Source organism: Sphaerodactylus townsendi, linkage group LG04 (genome assembly GCF_021028975.2).
Source record: "Sphaerodactylus townsendi isolate TG3544 linkage group LG04, MPM_Stown_v2.3, whole genome shotgun sequence".
NCBI classification, from domain to species: domain Eukaryota; kingdom Metazoa; phylum Chordata; class Lepidosauria; order Squamata; family Sphaerodactylidae; genus Sphaerodactylus; species Sphaerodactylus townsendi.
Window position 1 is genome coordinate 8650813 of NC_059428.1, and position 17483 is coordinate 8668295.

The 17483-nt window shown below is 58.3% G+C and overlaps 1 protein-coding gene across 2 annotated transcripts; it reads left to right on the forward strand.

The window, feature by feature from the left end:
• Positions 1–2037: 2037 nt before the first annotated feature.
• LCMT2 (leucine carboxyl methyltransferase 2) lies at positions 2038–11156 on the forward strand. Of its 2 annotated transcripts, XM_048494972.1 has the most exons (14): positions 2390–2531; positions 2667–2791; positions 2975–3053; positions 3137–3320; positions 3825–3981; positions 4351–4540; positions 4722–4829; positions 5750–5846; positions 7272–7514; positions 8385–8618; positions 9164–9261; positions 9535–9722; positions 9877–10012; positions 10745–11156. In XM_048494972.1, exons 1-14 carry the CDS (start codon positions 2499–2501, stop codon positions 10913–10915), a joined length of 2043 nt encoding a protein of 680 aa, XP_048350929.1. In that variant the 5' UTR covers positions 2390–2498; the 3' UTR covers positions 10916–11156. The 2 variants fall into 2 exon arrangements, with proteins under 2 accessions (XP_048350930.1, XP_048350929.1); XM_048494973.1 differs by lacking the exon at positions 2975–3053 and having other exon boundaries at positions 2038–2531.
• The last annotated feature ends 6327 nt before the right edge of the window (positions 11157–17483 follow it).

Sequence of the window (17483 nt, forward strand, 5' to 3'; positions counted from 1 at the left end):
CTGCTGGGTCCAGTGGGCTGTTCACCACGTTCCCCGGGCCAGAGGCGGAGGGGGTTCCCCTCTTCTCACCAGACGTCCATGTTGGGGAAGGGCTCAGCCATGACTCAGCCCCCCCCCCCCGCTCAGTGGCCAAGGAATTGGCAAAATTCTCGGCCCTGGCGTATGGCATGGGTAGGTCTGGGTGCAGAGGGTAGCCCTGGCCACCTGTGGGTGGCAGAAAAGAGGGAAGCCATCAGCTGAGGGCCGGACAACGCCAAGCAGGTGCCCCTCCTCCCCCCCAGATGCCAGCCCTGGCCCTTTGTTGGCCAGCAGCCAGGGAGACCAGACCTGCACATTGCTGCCCACAGGATCGCAGACACTGGTGGGGAGGGGGGGAGGAGAAACTGGTGACGGTTTACACCGGAGAAGAGGAAGGGGTCCCCCCCAGGGACGTAGGTATTGATTTTTCATGGGGGGTTCGGGGGTGGGGCCACACCCCCACCCGCCCCTAGGGCATGGCCACACCTCCCCAAGCCCCGCCCCTGGCCTAGTGCTTAGAAAAGCAGCTCTCCGAGGTCAGGGATGGCAGACTCCCCTCCCCTGCCCTGCCCCTCCCCTCTGGGCTGAGGCATAGAGGGAAAATGGGGCCTGGTGCAAAATCTGAGTTTTCCCCCCCCCCCCCCGGGCAGCTGTTGTGATGCAGGAATCCACCCCCAAACAGCATCACTTTCAATGGTGTTTAAGCTAGATCCACCTTAAAGGGAGAATCTGGGGTCCCTAGTTAAACAACATTGAAAGTGATGCTGTTTGGGGGTGGATTATCCCCCACCCTGAAACAGCATCACTTTCAATGTGGCGTAGTGGTTAAGAGCAGGTGCATTCTAATCTGGAGGAACCAGGTTTGATTCCCTGCTCTGCCACTTGAGCTGTGGAGGCTTATCTGGGGAATTCAGATTAGCCTGTGCACTCACACACGCGCCAGCTGGGTGACCTTGGGCTAGTCACAGCTTTTTGGAGCTCTCTCAGCCCCACCCACCTCACAGGGTGTTTTTTGTGAGGGAGCAAGGGCAAGGAGATTGTAAGCCCCTTTGAGTCTCCTACAGGAGAGAAAGGGGGGATATAAATCCAAACTCTTCTTCTTCTAAACTGAGGACCTCAGATTCTCCCTTTAAAACCATGCCGAAGTGGGTGGATTTAAAAGGAGAATCTGGGGAAATTTGGGGGGTGCCTGCTGTCAGGGGTGCAATGGTTAAGCTAGAAGCACCAAACTTTCAGGGTATCTTTAGGAGTCTCTCCTAATAATACCACCCAGGTTTGGTGAAGTTTGGTTCAGGGGGTCCAAAGTTATGGACCCTCAAAGGTGTAGTCCCCATCTTCTATTAGTTCCCATTGGAAACAATGGAGGATGGGGGCACCCCCTTTGGGAGTCCATAACTTTGGACCCCCTGAACCAAACCTCACCAAACCCAGGTAGTATAATCAGGAGAGCCCCCTAAACAATCCCTGAAAGTGTGGTGCTGCTAGCCCAAACAATGCGCCCCCTGCAGGCCAAAAACCGAAAAAGCACTAAAACGTTTTAAAAACCCACAAACGGGTGGGCGGAGCTTCGGACATGAATGGGGGGGGTTTTCAAACCCGAGGAAACCCCCCCCCTTAACTACGTGCATGGTCCCCCCAATGCCCTCCCGTCTCCATGAACACAGAGGGGCGGACGGGACGGTCTTCGCAGCCAGCCAGGCCCCTGGAGATCATCTCGCCCACCCTCCCCTCTGGCTGGTTCAACCCGGAGGCCTTCCTCGCCTTCAGCAGCACCTGCAGCAGCGGCGGCGGCGCCTCTTTTCCGTCCCCCCCCCCAATGCGAAGTGCTCCCCCCCCGCTAACACCTGAGAGAAGAGCCCGAGCCCGGCCTTGCTCGCAGGGACAGTTTGGCAGCCGAGGCCTCCCGCAACGAGCATCGCCGCCGGAGGGGCAACCTCAGTCTGCGGGGCGGGGCGGGGCGCTCCTGGGGCGGGGCTCGGGCACCGAGGTGGGCGCAGCAGGACCCCCCACAGCAGCCAGCGGCGGCGGGCGGGCGGGCTGGAGGCGGGGAGGATGCAACCAGGTGTGCGAAGGGAAGGCGGAGCGGAGAAGGGGGCGGGGGGGGGACGGGGGAGGGGTGGCCACGCGCAGACCAGCCGCAGGGCCCCCGCCGCCCCTCCCCCCGTGCATCCGGCGCCCGGCCCCGTCGGCCCCGCACAGTTAGGACCGGGGGGGGGGGGGGGAAGGGGTCGCAGCCCCTAACCCCCCCCATCTCCTGCGGGGCCCTCCCCTCCTCCTCCTGCTGCGCTCAGCCTGCCTGCCTGCCTGCCTGCCTGTGCGGGGGGGGGGGCGGGGGGAGCCTCCGCTGCTGCCGCCGCCGCCGCTTCTGCTCCTCCCGGGCCGGAGGCGCTCTGGCCCGCAGCAGCCCGCCTCTATGGCGCGGCTCCTCCCCACGTGGCGGCCGCCGCCGCTTCCGCCCGCGCCTCCCCCCTCCCCTCCTGATGGGGCGGCGGCGGCGCTGCCGGGATGCGGCGGTGAGTCCCCGTTGGGGGGGGTTGGGGGGGGGAGGGGGAGGGGGGGACCGGGGGATGCTGGTGCTGGTGCTGCTGCTGCGGCCTCCGCGCTCAACCCCTCCCCCTCCCTCCTCCCCCCCCTTCTCCCGGGCGCAGGTTCGGGGCACCGGGGGCAGCAGCGCCGCCAGCAAGAGGTCGGCTGCCCAGCGCGGCTACACCGACGACCGCTTCGTCCTCCGCCTCGTCCCCGGGGCCGCCCGCCGAGCGCCCGCCGTCCACCGGTGAGCAGCAGCCCCGTCCCTCCCTCCCTCCCTCCCTCCCTCCCTCCCTCCCTCCCTCCCCCGCTGGGGTCGCTCCCGGGCTCCAGGTGGGGGCGGGAGGTCTCCCGGCTTTACCCCCCGCCCTTTCCCCGCCCCCCCTTCCTGCTCTCAGCTGCGCCGGCTTCTGACTGTCTCCCTCCGCAGAGGCTACTACATTCGCGCCCGAGCAGTGGGCCACTGCGCGACCGCCTTCTTGCAGGCCCCTGCAGGGGGGCGCAGGCAGGTGAGACCCCCGAGAGGGAGGGGGCAGAGGGGGGCGGGTTTGAGCCGAGGAGGGTGACGCTGCCCGGCCTCCTCTCCCCACAGATCCTCTCCTTGGGGGCCGGCCTGGACTCGCTCTACTTCTGCCTGAAGGCCCAGGGGCTGCTGGGGGGAGTCACGTTCTTCGAGGTCGACTTCCCGGACGTGGCGCGCCACAAAGCGGCCCTGATCGCCACGCAGGAGGAGTTGGCCGCTGTGGCCGGGCACCGGACCTCACAGCAGGAGTCGGGTAGGGCGTCCTTGCCGGGAACTGCTGCCTGGGCAGCAAGCCCCTTCCCCAAGTGGCCAGCGGGGACCCCAGCAAAGGGCCGGCCACCAAAGAGCAGCCCTGTGGGTCTGCATGGGGCCCCCCCCCCCCCCCCCGGTTTAGCAGGGCAGGCGGCTCTTGAGCTGCCGGGGCCGAGGTGTCCTGCGGGAGCATCCCGGATAGACTGCTGCTTTCTGAACTGGGAACAGGCAGCCGGGACAGAACCCGGCCGTGGAACCCCAGGACCGGCGAGGCGACGTTCCTATTGGTTGGGCCAATGCAAGGAACGCCGAAGCGCAACATAATGGCTGCTTTGCTGAGAGAGACACATGCGCAGGCGGAGGGAAGCTCTCTTTCCAGGGAGCGTGTCCTTCCTTCTGGCCCTGACAGGCATTTCTGAGCACACGGGATGTGGGGCAGCATCTTGTGTTTGGTCCGGCAGCTGCGGTGGGTGGAGGCTGATCGTGCCGCTGCCTCTTCTTCTAGGAGCTGTCCATTTGGCAGGAGAAGACTACAGGCTGCTGGGAGTGGATCTTGCGCAGCTTCCGCAGCTGGAGGAGGCCTTGTCTGGGGCTGGCCTGGACCCCCGAGTGCCCACCATGCTGCTGGCAGAAGTGGTGCTCACCTACATGGAGGTGGGAAGGTGTGTGGGTTTCCCTTGTTCTCTAGTGCATGTGGCTACTGGAGCGGTCAGACTTTGCCAGAGAACAGCCCCGTGTTTACAGGAGTGATGGGCGCGAGAGCAGGTGCGTTCCCCTCGCTACAGAGCCAAGTCAGTGAGCTGCCGTGGGAGCCCTGACTGCACACCTGGCCGCTCCCATCCTGAAGTGAAGTAGACCAAGAACACCTGGGTGTTTTCCATAAGGTGGGCGGCTGTACGAAAAGCACTGGATTTAATGCTGCTGCTATTTGTTGTCATTGTGCTGCTGCTCCTGCTGGATTCACTAGGTTTTGGAGGCTGCCAGTGATTCACGTGCCGTGTGTTTCCTCCCGTGACAACAACGTCTTCTAGGTCGGATGCCCTGATCGAGTGGGCAGCCAGGCATTTCGCGCAGGCGTGGTTCGTCCTCTACGAGCAGATCCACCCCGGGGATCCTTTTGGGCGTGTTATGCAAAACCATTTCAGACGGTGCAACTCACAGCTCTGTTCCTTGGCCCAGTACTCTGACCTCAAGGCCCAGCGGAGACGCTTCCTGCAGAAGGCAGGTGGGGGGCTTGCACCTGGGGGAGGCGTAGGAGCGCTTCCCTTGGTCCCCTTCTCCTTGGCCCTGCCGAGAGCTGCCCGGGGGGCCCCTGCTTGGAGCTGGATGTGCCTCTGACGGGCAGGTGGAGGTGTGCTTTGAACGGAGGTTGCTTCTTAGAGACCGGCGGTTCTCTCTGCAGGGCTGGGCTGAGTGTCACGCCGTTGACATGAACGAGTTCTTTGACTGCTTTGTCTCTGGAGAGGAGCGACGGAGGATCCAGGCCTTAGAGCCCTTTGATGAGTTTGAGGTGATCCGGGACCTTCTGCCGCTGCAGCTGAGGTTGGGCTTCAGGGCTTGGGGGCTCCAGGGGAGGTTTGGCCAAAGCTGTGCCGGCCAAGATTGTTGTGGCAAACTGAGCAACTGCGTCTGGAGGGAGGCTGTGCTGACGGGAGAGCTCAGACCCCGGCCCACCGCCCAGCCCTTCCCTGCCTGCGTGTGTTTGCAACAGCCCCCTTTTGTCCTGGCGGCTGGAGGTCTCCGGAGCTCAAAAGACGTTCTGGCCATGAAGTTGTCCAGGCTGGCCGTTGGTCTGAGTCTTGATGGCCCAGCTGGTCCATGGAGGGGTGGGTGGTCATGCCAGGCTACTCTCTGGCCACTGACCCCGTGTTTGGGTGTCGCTGGTGGCACTTCTGGGGCGTGTGGCTTCTCTTCTCTGTCCGGAGGAGGAGGAGTCCTGTTTTTGGCCTTGGTCTGGCTGAGGCTGTTCAGCCACTTTCATGCACCTGGTGAAGAGGCCGGGGGTGGGTGGGTGGGGGGCACACAGACTCCTGACTTCCTTTTCCACTGAGCCATCCCTGACTGAGCAGGTCTGGCAAGTGGGCACCACCAGGAGGTGGAACGTCCCTCTGATGGGGGGGGGCTCCCCTCTTCAGTGAATGACCTCCTCTGCTGGCCTCCTGGCTCTTGGGCCCCCCTGTCAGTGGAGGCTGCCGGTGTTCAAGGGGGTGGGGGAAGGAGTGTTGTAAAACCAGGGGGTCCAGAGTGGGCCCAGGTGTGTGTTTGACTCTGAGTGTGTGTCGGGGGTCACTGGATCACTGGATCACTGGATCACTGAGCCAATCTGCCGGCTGGCTTGTTTGTGGCCGTGGGGGCTTCCCTGAGGGGCACAGCTGGGGTCTTGAGCATGCAGGGAGTGGTGCCAGTGTCCCCTCCCCGCTCTGTTGGCAGGAATGGCACCTGAAGTGTTCCCACTATTTCATCCTGGTTGCATCGAGAGGAGGGGGGCTACGTCGGGCTCCCGTGTTTCCTGGCGTGGAAGAGAAAGGTGCAGTTGACTTCTTGCTACTAAACTGGGTTGGTGAGGCTGAGAGCTGCCAAGCGATGGCATCTCTGTGGGTGGGGGTGGGTGGGGGGCGGGAAGAGGGTCTCAGCCCTGCTGGCAGAAGACTCTGGCAGGCCAAGGTTTCCTGGCACCCTTCGCCAACTGGGACTCTCGGGGGTCTCTTCAGTCCTGAATATTTTTTTACTTTTATTTTTCCTGGTGCTCCCAGCCCTTCTATGTTCCAGCCCTTCCAGAGAAGGGAAACGGCCCACAGTCAAGACAGGCAGGCCGGCCGCCTCCCTTCCCCGGAAGCCTCTGGCCCTGGAGCCTGTTCTCGGCGGGGGTCTCCTCCTGTGGGCACAGTCTCACGGGGGCTTCTTTTGAGCCGGCCAACCTCATCGTTCCTGGCCCAGCGGGAGGCTGGTTGTTCTGTCCTGTCGTCTTACAACTGCTACGAGCGCAAACAATTCTGTGGGTCAAAGAAGCAGGGAAGGAAATCAGGAAAAGGGCAGATTGAATTTATTTCCATTCTTATCACAGGGAGGGGCCATGACTTGGTCGTGGGGCATCTGCTGGTGTGGAGGGCGCCAGGTTCAAACGTTGCTCAGGACATGCACACAACTGGCCCCCTCCCCCCCCCGAAATCCATCCTGTGTAACCACACACGTCATTCTCATTCTACTTATATTGACATCAAGGCACGAACAACCACTTCCAAGTGTCTTACTGAGAATTTTTGGGCAAAACGTAGATTTCACTGAATTCCCAGCTAGAGCTTCAGAGTCATAGGCTGTGGCCACCTTATTTTTTTAAAAAACCTTACTATATAGGCCTGGCGCAGCCTGGATGACTCTGTCTAGCCCAGATTGCGCAGATCTTGACAATAAGCAGGGTTGGCCTTGGTTAGTATGTGGCTGGGAGGCCGCCAAGAGAGTACTCGCCAGGGGGGAGGGGGGCACACACACACACACACACACACACACAACTGGTCATAATGGGACACTCTGCTACTGTCCTGGTACGCTGGCTGAGTAAATACGTATTTTGGACTGTGACTGAGATGAAATTTATGCAGACTATCACTGGCTGACCCTCACAGGACTGACTTTTGGGGAGAAGTCCCTCAACTCTGCTGTCAGAGAGGTCTGGCCACCTCTGATGCTTGGCTGGGCACCACTCAGAAGCCTGACATATGTTTCTTGTGGCGGGGGGGGGGTGTGTGCCCAAGACTTGGTGAAAAAGTCGAGTGTGGTCGAACCGCTCAGGGATGGTGAGCGGAGCTCAGTCGGGCTCACAGCGGCCCCTGGAAGACCAGCGTTGCGGCCCTTCGCTTTGCAGGGGGAAAATAGCGGTGCGGCTCATGCTGAGCAGCCAGGTTGGGGACCCCACAGTCCTGCGATGAGCTTGTCGGTTCTCTCTTGTTGGCAGAATTCCCTGGCTTTGTGGGAACGGTGCCTGCGTCGGTCTGCACGGCAGAGACGGGAATCACTGGCCTGAGACGATACGGCCACTGCTCCTTGCGCATCGCACCGCACGTGATCCTGACCACAGGAGGCTTCGGCAGCCACGGTGGCCGTCATTGCCGCCTGACTGACTTGCATGCCCTGGTCAAGGATGGAGACAGATGGACTCATAGTGACGTCTGCCTGGCCGAGTCTGGGGAAGCCTGGGGTAAGTGTGTGTGTGTGTGTGTGTGTGTGTGTGTGGTGACTCCATGTGTGGTGCTGGCAGGGAGCATGACTGTGGGCCGCTGCCTCTGTTCCCCTTGGAGGCCATCTTTTTTGTGGGCATGCCAAGGAGCTGTTCTCTTCTGTCTGTTCTGCAGAGGGCACCAGCTGTGTCTCCCTCCACCGGCCTGGTTTCTGGGATGACTTCCAGGGTGACCCCCCTCCCAGGGTGGAGACCTTTCCGGGCTTGGTTGCGCAACACTGACAGGGGACAGAGGCTGATGGGAAGATGGGAGTGAAGAGGGGGGGCTTTGGGGGGGTGTGACGGGAAGGGAGCTGGGGGAGGGGGTAGCTGGCCCACAGGGCTTTCTGGCCATTGATATTGTAAGTTTGGTGAAGTGTGGAGGGTGATGCAAGAACCTGCCCAGTCTCAGGGTCAGAACTCGGGGGGTTCTCTGCCAACTGGGGCAGAAACAAACAGTGGTTGACACAGCAGGTCCTGAAGAAGAGGGAGATTGTGGGTTGATATCCCCTTCTCTTCAGAGGAGTTTATAGAGGCCTTTCGCCACAACAGACACCATGTGAAGTTAGAGAGAACTGTGACTAGCCCAAGGTCGCCCTAGCAGGTGGAGGAATGGGGAAACAAATCTGGTTCACCTGATAAGACTTTGTTTCTTGGGTGGAGGAATGGGGAATTGAACCTGGTTCTCCATGTTAGAGTCCACCTGCTCATCATCACTGCACCACACTGATTCCCAGGGCGTCACTGGAGGGCTCCTCACTCCCCCCCCCCCACCCATGGAGATCTCCCAGTAACCCGCCCAACGTCCCCCTGCTGCCTGCCTGCCTGAAGCCTGAGCCGTTCTCCTTGCAGATGGACGGCTGTTCCACACGGTGACGCTTCTGCAGCCAGGCTGGGCTGTTGCCGTGGGGGGGCGCCAGTCGCCGGCAAGCCCTGCCCGGGAGCCTTATGGCTTGAGACTGTTGGAGGCAGACGGCTGCGGGGCCCCCCTGAGCTGCCCGGTCGTGGAGCTCTCTCGACTGCCGCCTGTTGAGGGCTCGGCTTTGTCTCGCTGGAGACATTCAGCAACTGAAGTTGTGCATCAAGGTAAGGGGGGGGGACTTCTTTGCCATCTGGAGGGGCCCCGCCCCACCCAGAGATCCTTGGTGTGCTCACGTTGCTGCATCAAAGTAAGCCTGGATCCATTGAAGGCTTGGGGGGAGGAGACACCCTGTTTTCTCTCCTCATGGGTGTTGCTCTCTGCTCAGCAGGGATGGGGGCAGGGATGGGGCAGTTGAGTCTCCTCCCTCCCATAAATCCCTTGCCCTTTGTCCATTGGTTGGGGTGTGCCCGAGTGGCAGAACCCCTGATTGGCACGCAGGAGGTGGCTGGTTCAGTCCCCAACTCCTCCACTGAGAGGCCACGTCGCTGTCAGTCTGAGGAGACAATCGGCCAGCCGTCTGGCTCTCTGGGAGGCAAATGTTCAGTAGATTCGTCAGAGGCTGACGCAAGGAGGGCCGGGAGCTGCGGGCGGCAGGCGTCAGGGAGACGGGCACAGGGTCTGTGTCGTGCGTGTCGTCGTGTCTGGGCTCTCCTTCCAACAGGGCTCCATTGTGATGGCACGGACTGTTCGTGTTTTGCTGTCCTTCTAGGGGAGCGGTACCTGTTCATTTATGGTGGCTGCGGCAGAGGACAGTCCGTGCTGGCCGACTGGTGCTTCCTACACGCACGGGAGCTCCGTTGCCGACAGGTATGGGCCAGGCAAAGCCCCCTTCCGGTTGAGGGGGGCGACTCTGGGGGGTTGCCAGCAGGGCCAGTGTTAGGGCCCCGCCCTCTGCACGCTCTCTGGGCTGGCCCTCTGGGCTTGACCTGTAACAACATCCCTTGGAGGACAGGCCCTCCGGCTGGCACAGCCCTCTGCCACGGCTTCCTTTCTCTTGGGCCTGTGCAGGTGACGAGGGTGGGGGTGGGGGTGGAGGTGGTGTTTGGCCTCCATTTCGCTGAGTTCTTCTTTTCTTTTCAGATTCCCGTAGAGGGTCCGGTGCCCGCTGGCCGCCATTCGCACAGCGCGTGTGGCTGGGCAGGCGGCGTCCTCGTTGCCGGTGGTCTGGACTCAACAGAAAGGGCTTTGGGCGCTGTCCTGCATCTGAAGCCAGTAGAGAACGGCTTCCGGTGGTGCCCTCTCGAGACCAGGCCCCCGCTCGTGCCCAGGTCAGTGGCCAGAGCCCAAGACAGCCCCCTCGTCTCGAGGTGCCCACCTGCAGCATTTGGCAGCCACTCGAATGGGCAGAAGGCTGCCACGCTGAGGGCGAGATGGGGGTGGGATGGCTGACAGCTGGGTCCTCTTTCACCGTCTCTGCCTCAGGTACTCGCACACGGCTCACGCGCACCGTGGGAAGCTGTTGCTGGTGGGCGGAGTCTGGTCTCATGGTCCCTCTGTGCCGGGCGTGGCGGTGATTGAGCTGGCGACAGGATTCACTGCAGAATACGACATCGACGCGGTGAGTGGCAGCCATGGGGGGGTGGGGGTTGCTGAGGTCTGTGGAGACCTCCCTGCCCCAGAGCTCAGGGCTGTTCTGGCACTGATGCTCAGCGAGCGTTCCTTGGACTCCTGGATTTGCCCCTTCACTCGTTCCTGTGCTTGATCCTAGAATTTGCATTGGGTTGGGTGGTCTCTTGCAGGCATCCCTGCCTCTGTTGTGAAGGCTCATGTGCTTCCACAACCAGCCCAAGCCACATTCTTCATGGTTTTATTCTTGTTTATTTGAAGAAGAAGAGAAGAAGAGTTTGGATTTATATCCCCCCCTTCTCTCCTGCAGGAGACTCAAAGGGGCTGACAATCTCCTTGCCCTTCCCCCCTCACAACAAACACCCTGTGAGGTGGGTGGGGCTGAGAGAGCTCCGAGAAGCTGTGACTAGCCCAAGGTCACCCAGTTGGCTTGTGTGGGAGTGCACAGGCTAATCTGAATTCCCCAGATAAGCCTCCACAGCTCAGGCGGCAGAGCGGGGAATCAAACCCATTCCTCCAGATTAGAACGCTCCTGCTCTTAACCACTACGCCACTGCCGTTCCCTCCGCAACTTGGGGGGAAACTTTTTTCCCCTTGAAAGGCCTGCATAGAGGAGCAGAAGGTCTGTTGAAGGGGAGGGGGCTGGGCTGGGCTGCTCCTTCTGCCTGCTGCTGCTGCTGCCGCTTTCCCTGCCTCCTGCTCACGGGCCGCTCTTCCCTTGCAGGCGGTGCTGGAGCGGCCTCTGATGTTGCACAGCCATAGCAGCGTCTTCCTGCCGGAGGAGGAGGGGGTCCTGGTGACGGGGGGCGGCGGCAACTGCTTCTCCTTTGGGAGTCACCTGAACTGCCGTCCTGTCTGCCTGGCCCTGGGGGGCCTCTGGGGGGCGGGGGAGTGATGCTCCTGCAGCGTCAGGGGCCAGAGGGACCCAGCTTGCAGGGGGGGCTGTCTGGGAGTCAGAGCAGAGTGGGGCTGTGGGCCAGGGCTTGGCAACGTTTCTCTGGGCACGCCAGGACCTCCTGGGCAGCAGCCGTGTGGTTTGCTTTGGCATTTCTAAGTTCAAGATGGTTTAACAGTTCAGTGCCGTTAGAAATACATGCAGTATCACATCAATAAAGGGTTTTTTTAACACTTCAAAACTTTCCATTCAAAATGATTAATCTTTATTACTGATGCACATGATCCCCCCCTTCCCCCCCCCCCGCAGAGCCTGAAAGATTTGTCACAGGGTTTGCACCTGCCCCTTTCGCAGCCCCTCCCCTTCTTCTGCCCCAGTGATTTTTCTTGGTTCACTCCTCCCAAATAGTTTCCTTCTGCAGAATGAGATGCTGGCCCCCTCAAGAGCAGCGCTCCCTCCTGCTTGGCTTCGGGACCGTGGCCTGAGGAGCCGCTCTCCGTGTCTCTCCTGCCAGTCCGTTCTAGGATCTTGCCCTGGGGGTGGGTGTTGTAGATCCAGAGACTGGCATTGCCTGGGAGGCATCCCCAAAAGAGCTTGCTGCCAGGGTCTCCCCCCTCCCCCCTTTAGCCCTGGGAAGACTCTAGTTGAGTGATGAGCTTTTGTGGACCTGGGCCAGCCCCCTTGGTGCCTGAGTTTGGGTCACCTCTTGGGGGACTTCCCCAAGTTCAGGCCACCTCTCCGGAGGCCACCACCATTGGGTAGAAGTTCACTAGCAGAGGGGAAATGGCCGCAGGGGAGGTGGGGAGAGGCGTGTCTGCTGGCCCCTGGTGGGAGGGGCTGTGACTTGCTGGGATTGGTGGCTGTGCTTGAGGCGTTATCTTTTCCGTAATGTGATTCTGCAGTTAGGGTGAGGGAAAGCAAAAGGAGCTGGCTCATGTATACTTGACTGCAGTGGCTTCCCTGTCTGTCATTGTGGGGGAGGGCTGGGATTTACCATTGTGGGATGCTCAGGGGTGCTCTGCTGTCACGCAAATGGCAGGTCTGTCCTTGGTTTCAAGTGGGCTCAAGTAACCCCTGGAGGACAAGCCAAGAGTGTTTGGTGGCTTCGCATTGCTCCTGCCCCCCGCTTGCTGCCGCCTGACCCGTGGCTCCGCTGGCTCAGAGACGCTCAGCACCGCCCCACGTGGCCACCCTGCGTGCCGTAGGCTCATTTACTCAGGTGCTCCTGCGATCAAGAAAACAAAACCAACCCCCGCAGCACTGGTGGAAGGCTTGTGCCAGAACCATCGGCTCTGCCGCTTCGTTGCTGGTTCCTCTTCTCAGCAGAGGGCGGCAGCCACACCTTTTGCTTGCATGTGTAGGTTTGCAACGGTTCCATGCCTTTTACTATATAAACGGTCTGCTTTGTGGCTCCCCCATCCCGCTCCGATTTTAAAAGCCTGGAAGGAACAGAAAACCCCCAAGGGTGGATTCTTGTCAGCTTGCTTCTCTAGAGGCTTGCGTTCAAATCCCCGCCCACTGGATGGCCCTGGGCCAATCACCCGCCCACTCCTGACCCACACCCCCTGGGATCCCCCCTGGGGAGAAGAACAGAGAATAAAACGAATAATCTATTTCTGTTGGGGTCAGAAAGTCTCCTCAGCTGCAACTGAGTGCCTCACATGGAAGCGCCCGCTTTGGGTTATGCCGTTCGCCTCTATTCAAGTGCAATGTCGCCTAGAAAAGCTCCAGAGTGGAAGTGAGGCTCTGCCAGAGCTTGGGACCTCCCCCTTGCAGAACACCCACCTCAGCTGAGAGCAGCAGGGGGGCTCTGTGGCTGGTGGGGGAAGGAGGAGGGCGGAGGGGCAGCGGCGTCATCTGCAATTTCCCGCCACACTGCAACACACACACACCACCCTCTCACACACAGAGTCGCCTCGTCTGACCCGTTTCCGGCTTCCTGGTTGTGTGCTCCACTGTGTTTTCTAAGTTAACACTAACCCTTCTTAGCACTTGTGTGATGCTTTCACTGTTTTGCTCTCCAGTTATCTTTAAAAGAGCCCTGCAAGGTAGGCAGGCTAGTATTAGGCCTTTCGACCTCACTACTTTAAAATTCTAAACAGTGTGTTCAAAATAAAATACACAGCTGTACATGATGCCCATATTGCAAATGTTGATTTACAGACGTACACGCTGCTTTTCTCCCCAGTGGAGAGCCTGAGCAGCTGACAAAACCATTCTTTCCTCTTCCATTTTACCTTTGCAACAACAACAACAACCCTGTGAAGTAGGTCAGGCTGAAGGTCAGCCAGGGAGCTTCACGGCAGAGCGGGGATTTGAAGCTATGCCCTTATCTAAAAGGGAGTGGGTGGGCTATCTAGGGAGTTCACAGCTAACAATATTTGCCTCAGGGGGCGTTCACACCATAGGCCTTTCTCTTAACCAGGGTACTGCTCCAGCACCTAGACTGATTGACGTCCGTGGAAGTGGTACCTAATATAGCTGCCTGGATGTTGCATGGCAGTCACACCCCTCCAATGTTTAACTCTTGGATCACCACTAGCAGCATCTCCAGAGCCTTAAGCAGCCCGAAAGACAAAGGCCAGGACTGCGTGGGGCTGCCGCTCAGTGGCAGAAGGCCTCTGCTTCGATGCCTGGCACTTCTAGCTGAAAAAGGATCACATTTGACAGAAAAGCCCTCTTAACTGGAGATGCTTGGGAGCCACTCTGGTCGTCTCGGCAGGCAGTCTTGACCTTGCGTGGCCAATGCCAGTGTGAGGCTGCCTCCTGGGTTCAGGTGACTTAACACAGGCCTCACGCGAGGGATTTCAGAGATTTTAACAAAAGAACTCATTTTAATCTGGATTAGACAGGGTGAAGTAGGCTGCCAAGGGAGGGCCACCTCCACTGACTCTGCGTGGTCCTGGATCACCAGGAAGTGTCATGACGTGTGAACATGGAGGGCCAGGAAGCTGGAGTCAGCAGGGGGCGGGTCCAGCAGCAACACCCATTAAATGGCGGAGAAGTGGAGCAGAGTCAAAACTGCTTTCCCAGCTGTCCTGGCAGCCTGTTCTCTCCCCACAAGCTTCCATGTTTCTTATGGGCAAAGGGAATCTTCACTGGATGCCCTACAAACAATGGGTTAGATGTGTCTGAAAGGTTCAGGAAGCATCACTGCCCACAGTTCTGATTTTCACTGATCTTGGCTTCATAACCTGCAGAAAAGGAATCAATATTCGTGCTTGTTCCTTTTTAGACAATAGTCTTGATATTTAGCAGTGGTGCCTCTCAGACTTCTGACCGGAAGAGTCGGAGGCCCTCCCCACCATCATTCCCATGTGTAGTTTTACAGACGCTGTCTGGTTTGCTGGCAAACCCCACGTGGATCCCTGTTTTCGACTGCTCTGGTTTATCAGCCCTATGGAAGTGAACGTTTTCTGAAAATGAACAAGGGCTTTAACATTTCTAGGTGCTTTTCAGATGTAAAAAATTGCTATGTTGTGCTGTCACCTATAAATGGCTTTTCAGATATGTCCACTAGACGGTGGCATCTCACAGGGAAACTGAAGAATAAATTCAAAAGGCATCCATGTGGCAAAACACTGACCTGATTAATTTCCCCAGAATTAAGAGTCCACTTCCAGACTACAGAGATCAGTCTTTCTACATAAGACCTCTCTTGTGGACTTGTGTGTTACTCTAGGACGTGGCTTCTAACTTCTTCATGTTCTGTAACAGAGACTAGCCACTTATATTTTCAAGATTATGGAAGCAAATAAAAGGCCCTGTATTGTGGGTAATTCTCAATGAACCAGTTACTGGGTTTTCATCCTACACGCTTTACAGGGATAGTAAGATCCTAAGAGATTAGGCAGCCTTTTTTCCGCCTTGCTATCGCTTCAGACTGCCGTCTCCTCCTCATACCCTGAAGTCCATCAGCCCTGGGAACCCGCGACGTCTTCTCCGCCATTTCCTCCTGGTGGTGAAGGAAAAAGAGCCAGCATGCAGCCAGCTCAGGGCTTGAGCCTCCTGCTAACTCCATTGGCATGAAAATATCAGAGGGCATCGTGTATCTGCAGGAACATGGTGTGCAGACATCCGCCAAGGTGGGGGCAGGGGTAGGCGGGTGGGGTTGGGCAGGGTTTGGACAGGAGATTGTTTTGCCTTTGTCTCTGAGACGCCCTCCTTAAAGCCACAGCCAGAGGCCAAGTCTAGCCTGCACGTAATGCCCCCTGGCTAGGCAGGACGGGGCCTAGAGATGCCAGCCGGTCCCACCCAGTAGCCCGGGTCTGTGGCGTTGCTGGAATTGGGAGGGGGCGGTCCAGTTCCTTGCTCTGATTGCTGCAGGGATGAGAGAGTTCATTAAGCAACCTGGGGATGGAAAGGGGCATTATATTGTAACCAACTTCACAAAGCCAACTTCACTGGATCATCGCGGCTTGTTCTACGTGGGCCTCCCCTTGAACTTGGTCTGGAAGCTGAAACTCTTGCAGCACGCGGCTGCTCGTCTCCTGGCTGGGGTTTTGAGCTGGGACCCCATCACACCTGTCCTTCATCCACTGCATTGGCTGCCAATTGAGTGCCAGGCCATTTTCAAGGTTCCGGTTTTAACCTTTAAGGCCTTGAGCAGTCCTGGACATACGTACCTCAGGGACAACCCCTCTCCATATTTCCCAACTAGGTCGCTCCATTCACTGGAGGTGGACCTTCTGGGAACCCTTGGCCCGAAAGTCGCCCGGCTGGCCTCCAAGGGGCCAGGGCTTTTTCAGTCCTGGCCCCAACCTGATGGAACAAGCCCCTCCTAGAGATCAGGGGCCTGTAGGATCTAAATGGATTCCACAGGGCCTGCCCGCTCCTGATGTGCCCCGCGTGAAGAGGCAAGCGGCATCTCTGCCCCTGCTCACCTGAGGAGAAGTCCACCACAGTGGCAGGAACCAACCTGGACCGCTTGGAAGGTACCAGTGTCCAATCTCTCTCTGCAGACTCTGGAAACCCCTTTAGGCATGCTAGAAAGTGGTGCTCTTTCCAAAGGACATCAGTAACAAAATCCAGGGTGTTGGCCCATCTGAACAGATTCCGGAGAGAGAGATCATAGAGCCCCCGAGAAGTTTCATCCCCCACGATAGGCATTTTGACTGTGCGAATGTGTGCCCCTGCAAATATTACAGTAAACAATTTTCCAACTTCTTCTGTCCTTTCTCTTTCTTCCTTTCATAAGAATAACAGAGATGGTAAATCAAATATAGAAAACAATAATTAACACATGATGGTTCAGGCCTGTTGTGCTCAGACGGACTAGCAGAGTCTCAGACATTTCTACCTTTGGCCTGGGTGGGTCCCTTGGAGATGGGCAGGCTTTGCAGCGCTGCTTTACCTTTGCTGAGCAATATAGCCTTGCAATAACAAGCCTGGAGTCCTCAGGCTGTGGAACAAGTCAGGGAGAGCTGCACCTTTTCTTCCTTATATGGGAATATCCCAACTCTTTAGCGCCCCCCAGCGCCTCTCCCCTGCAGGGCCCCGGTGACATTTGGCAGTGTGTCCCACCAGGCCAGGGCTTACAACTAAAACCTTGAACCAGATTCGGTGCTCTATCTGTTAGTGAAACTTGTGAACATTTAGTGCCACGGATAGGTCAGACTTTGTGAGGAGTGATTTAAGCCTGTCCTTCGATGAATGTTAATTAATATTGACCTGTTAGACTGCTGTTTGTTTCTGGGGTGGCTCAGAAAGAAATAATTAGAAACAATTTAAAAAGTACCTTTTGCCTGGTTGGGGGGCGGGGGGGGGGGCTGCAGTGGGCAAGACGTGGACTTGGAAGACTTGGGGGACTCTCCAGCTCCGCAAAGGCCTTTCTGTCCTCCCAGAGTCCTGGGCTTGACTTCTGCTGCCAGGACCAAATGGGACCTGGGCAGCCTCCTCCTCCTGAGCGAGAGTTCAGCCTGGCTGGAGGAGAAAGCACAGCTGCTGGCCAGGCTAGAGAGGACTGGGTCAAATCAGGAAGGGAGAATCAGCCCAGCCAGGCCTGTTGTCCTGTTCAGAGCCCCCTTGGCTGCCTGCCCCCTGGAAATACCCTGGCTTCCTTGGCTGCTCCCCTTCCTGCCAACAGCGCCCAATTTCCCCAAGCTCTGCAAAGGTGAAGACCATGGGGGAGGGGGGGTCAACATTGTTATCCAAAGTGCTTGTATTGTAGGAAGGGGGGTGGTGCCATTCTTACCATTAAATGAGTGGCTGCCCTCTTATTCCCTCCTCCCCAGATCCACTTCCAGGCCAGAGTAACTGCTCCTTCCCGGGATGGCTGTGTCCAGGGAGTGCCCAGGTAATCCAGGGAGGGGTTTGAGAAGAGGCTAAAAGAATATCTATTCAACCCGCCTCAACACGGGCGCTTTTCTACCCTCTCCCACTCACCCCCGCCCCAATTTTCTGTTCCAGGTGAGGATGGTAGCTGTAAGGATCTCAGTCGTTCTTGTTTCCCTTACAGCCTAACCTGACCTTGACGGAGATTCTTTTGGCCGGGCGTCCGGCCAGGACCTGCACCAACCTTGTGAGAATGCTTATCTCGCTGTTGCATAGTAGAATTCCGTTCTCATGA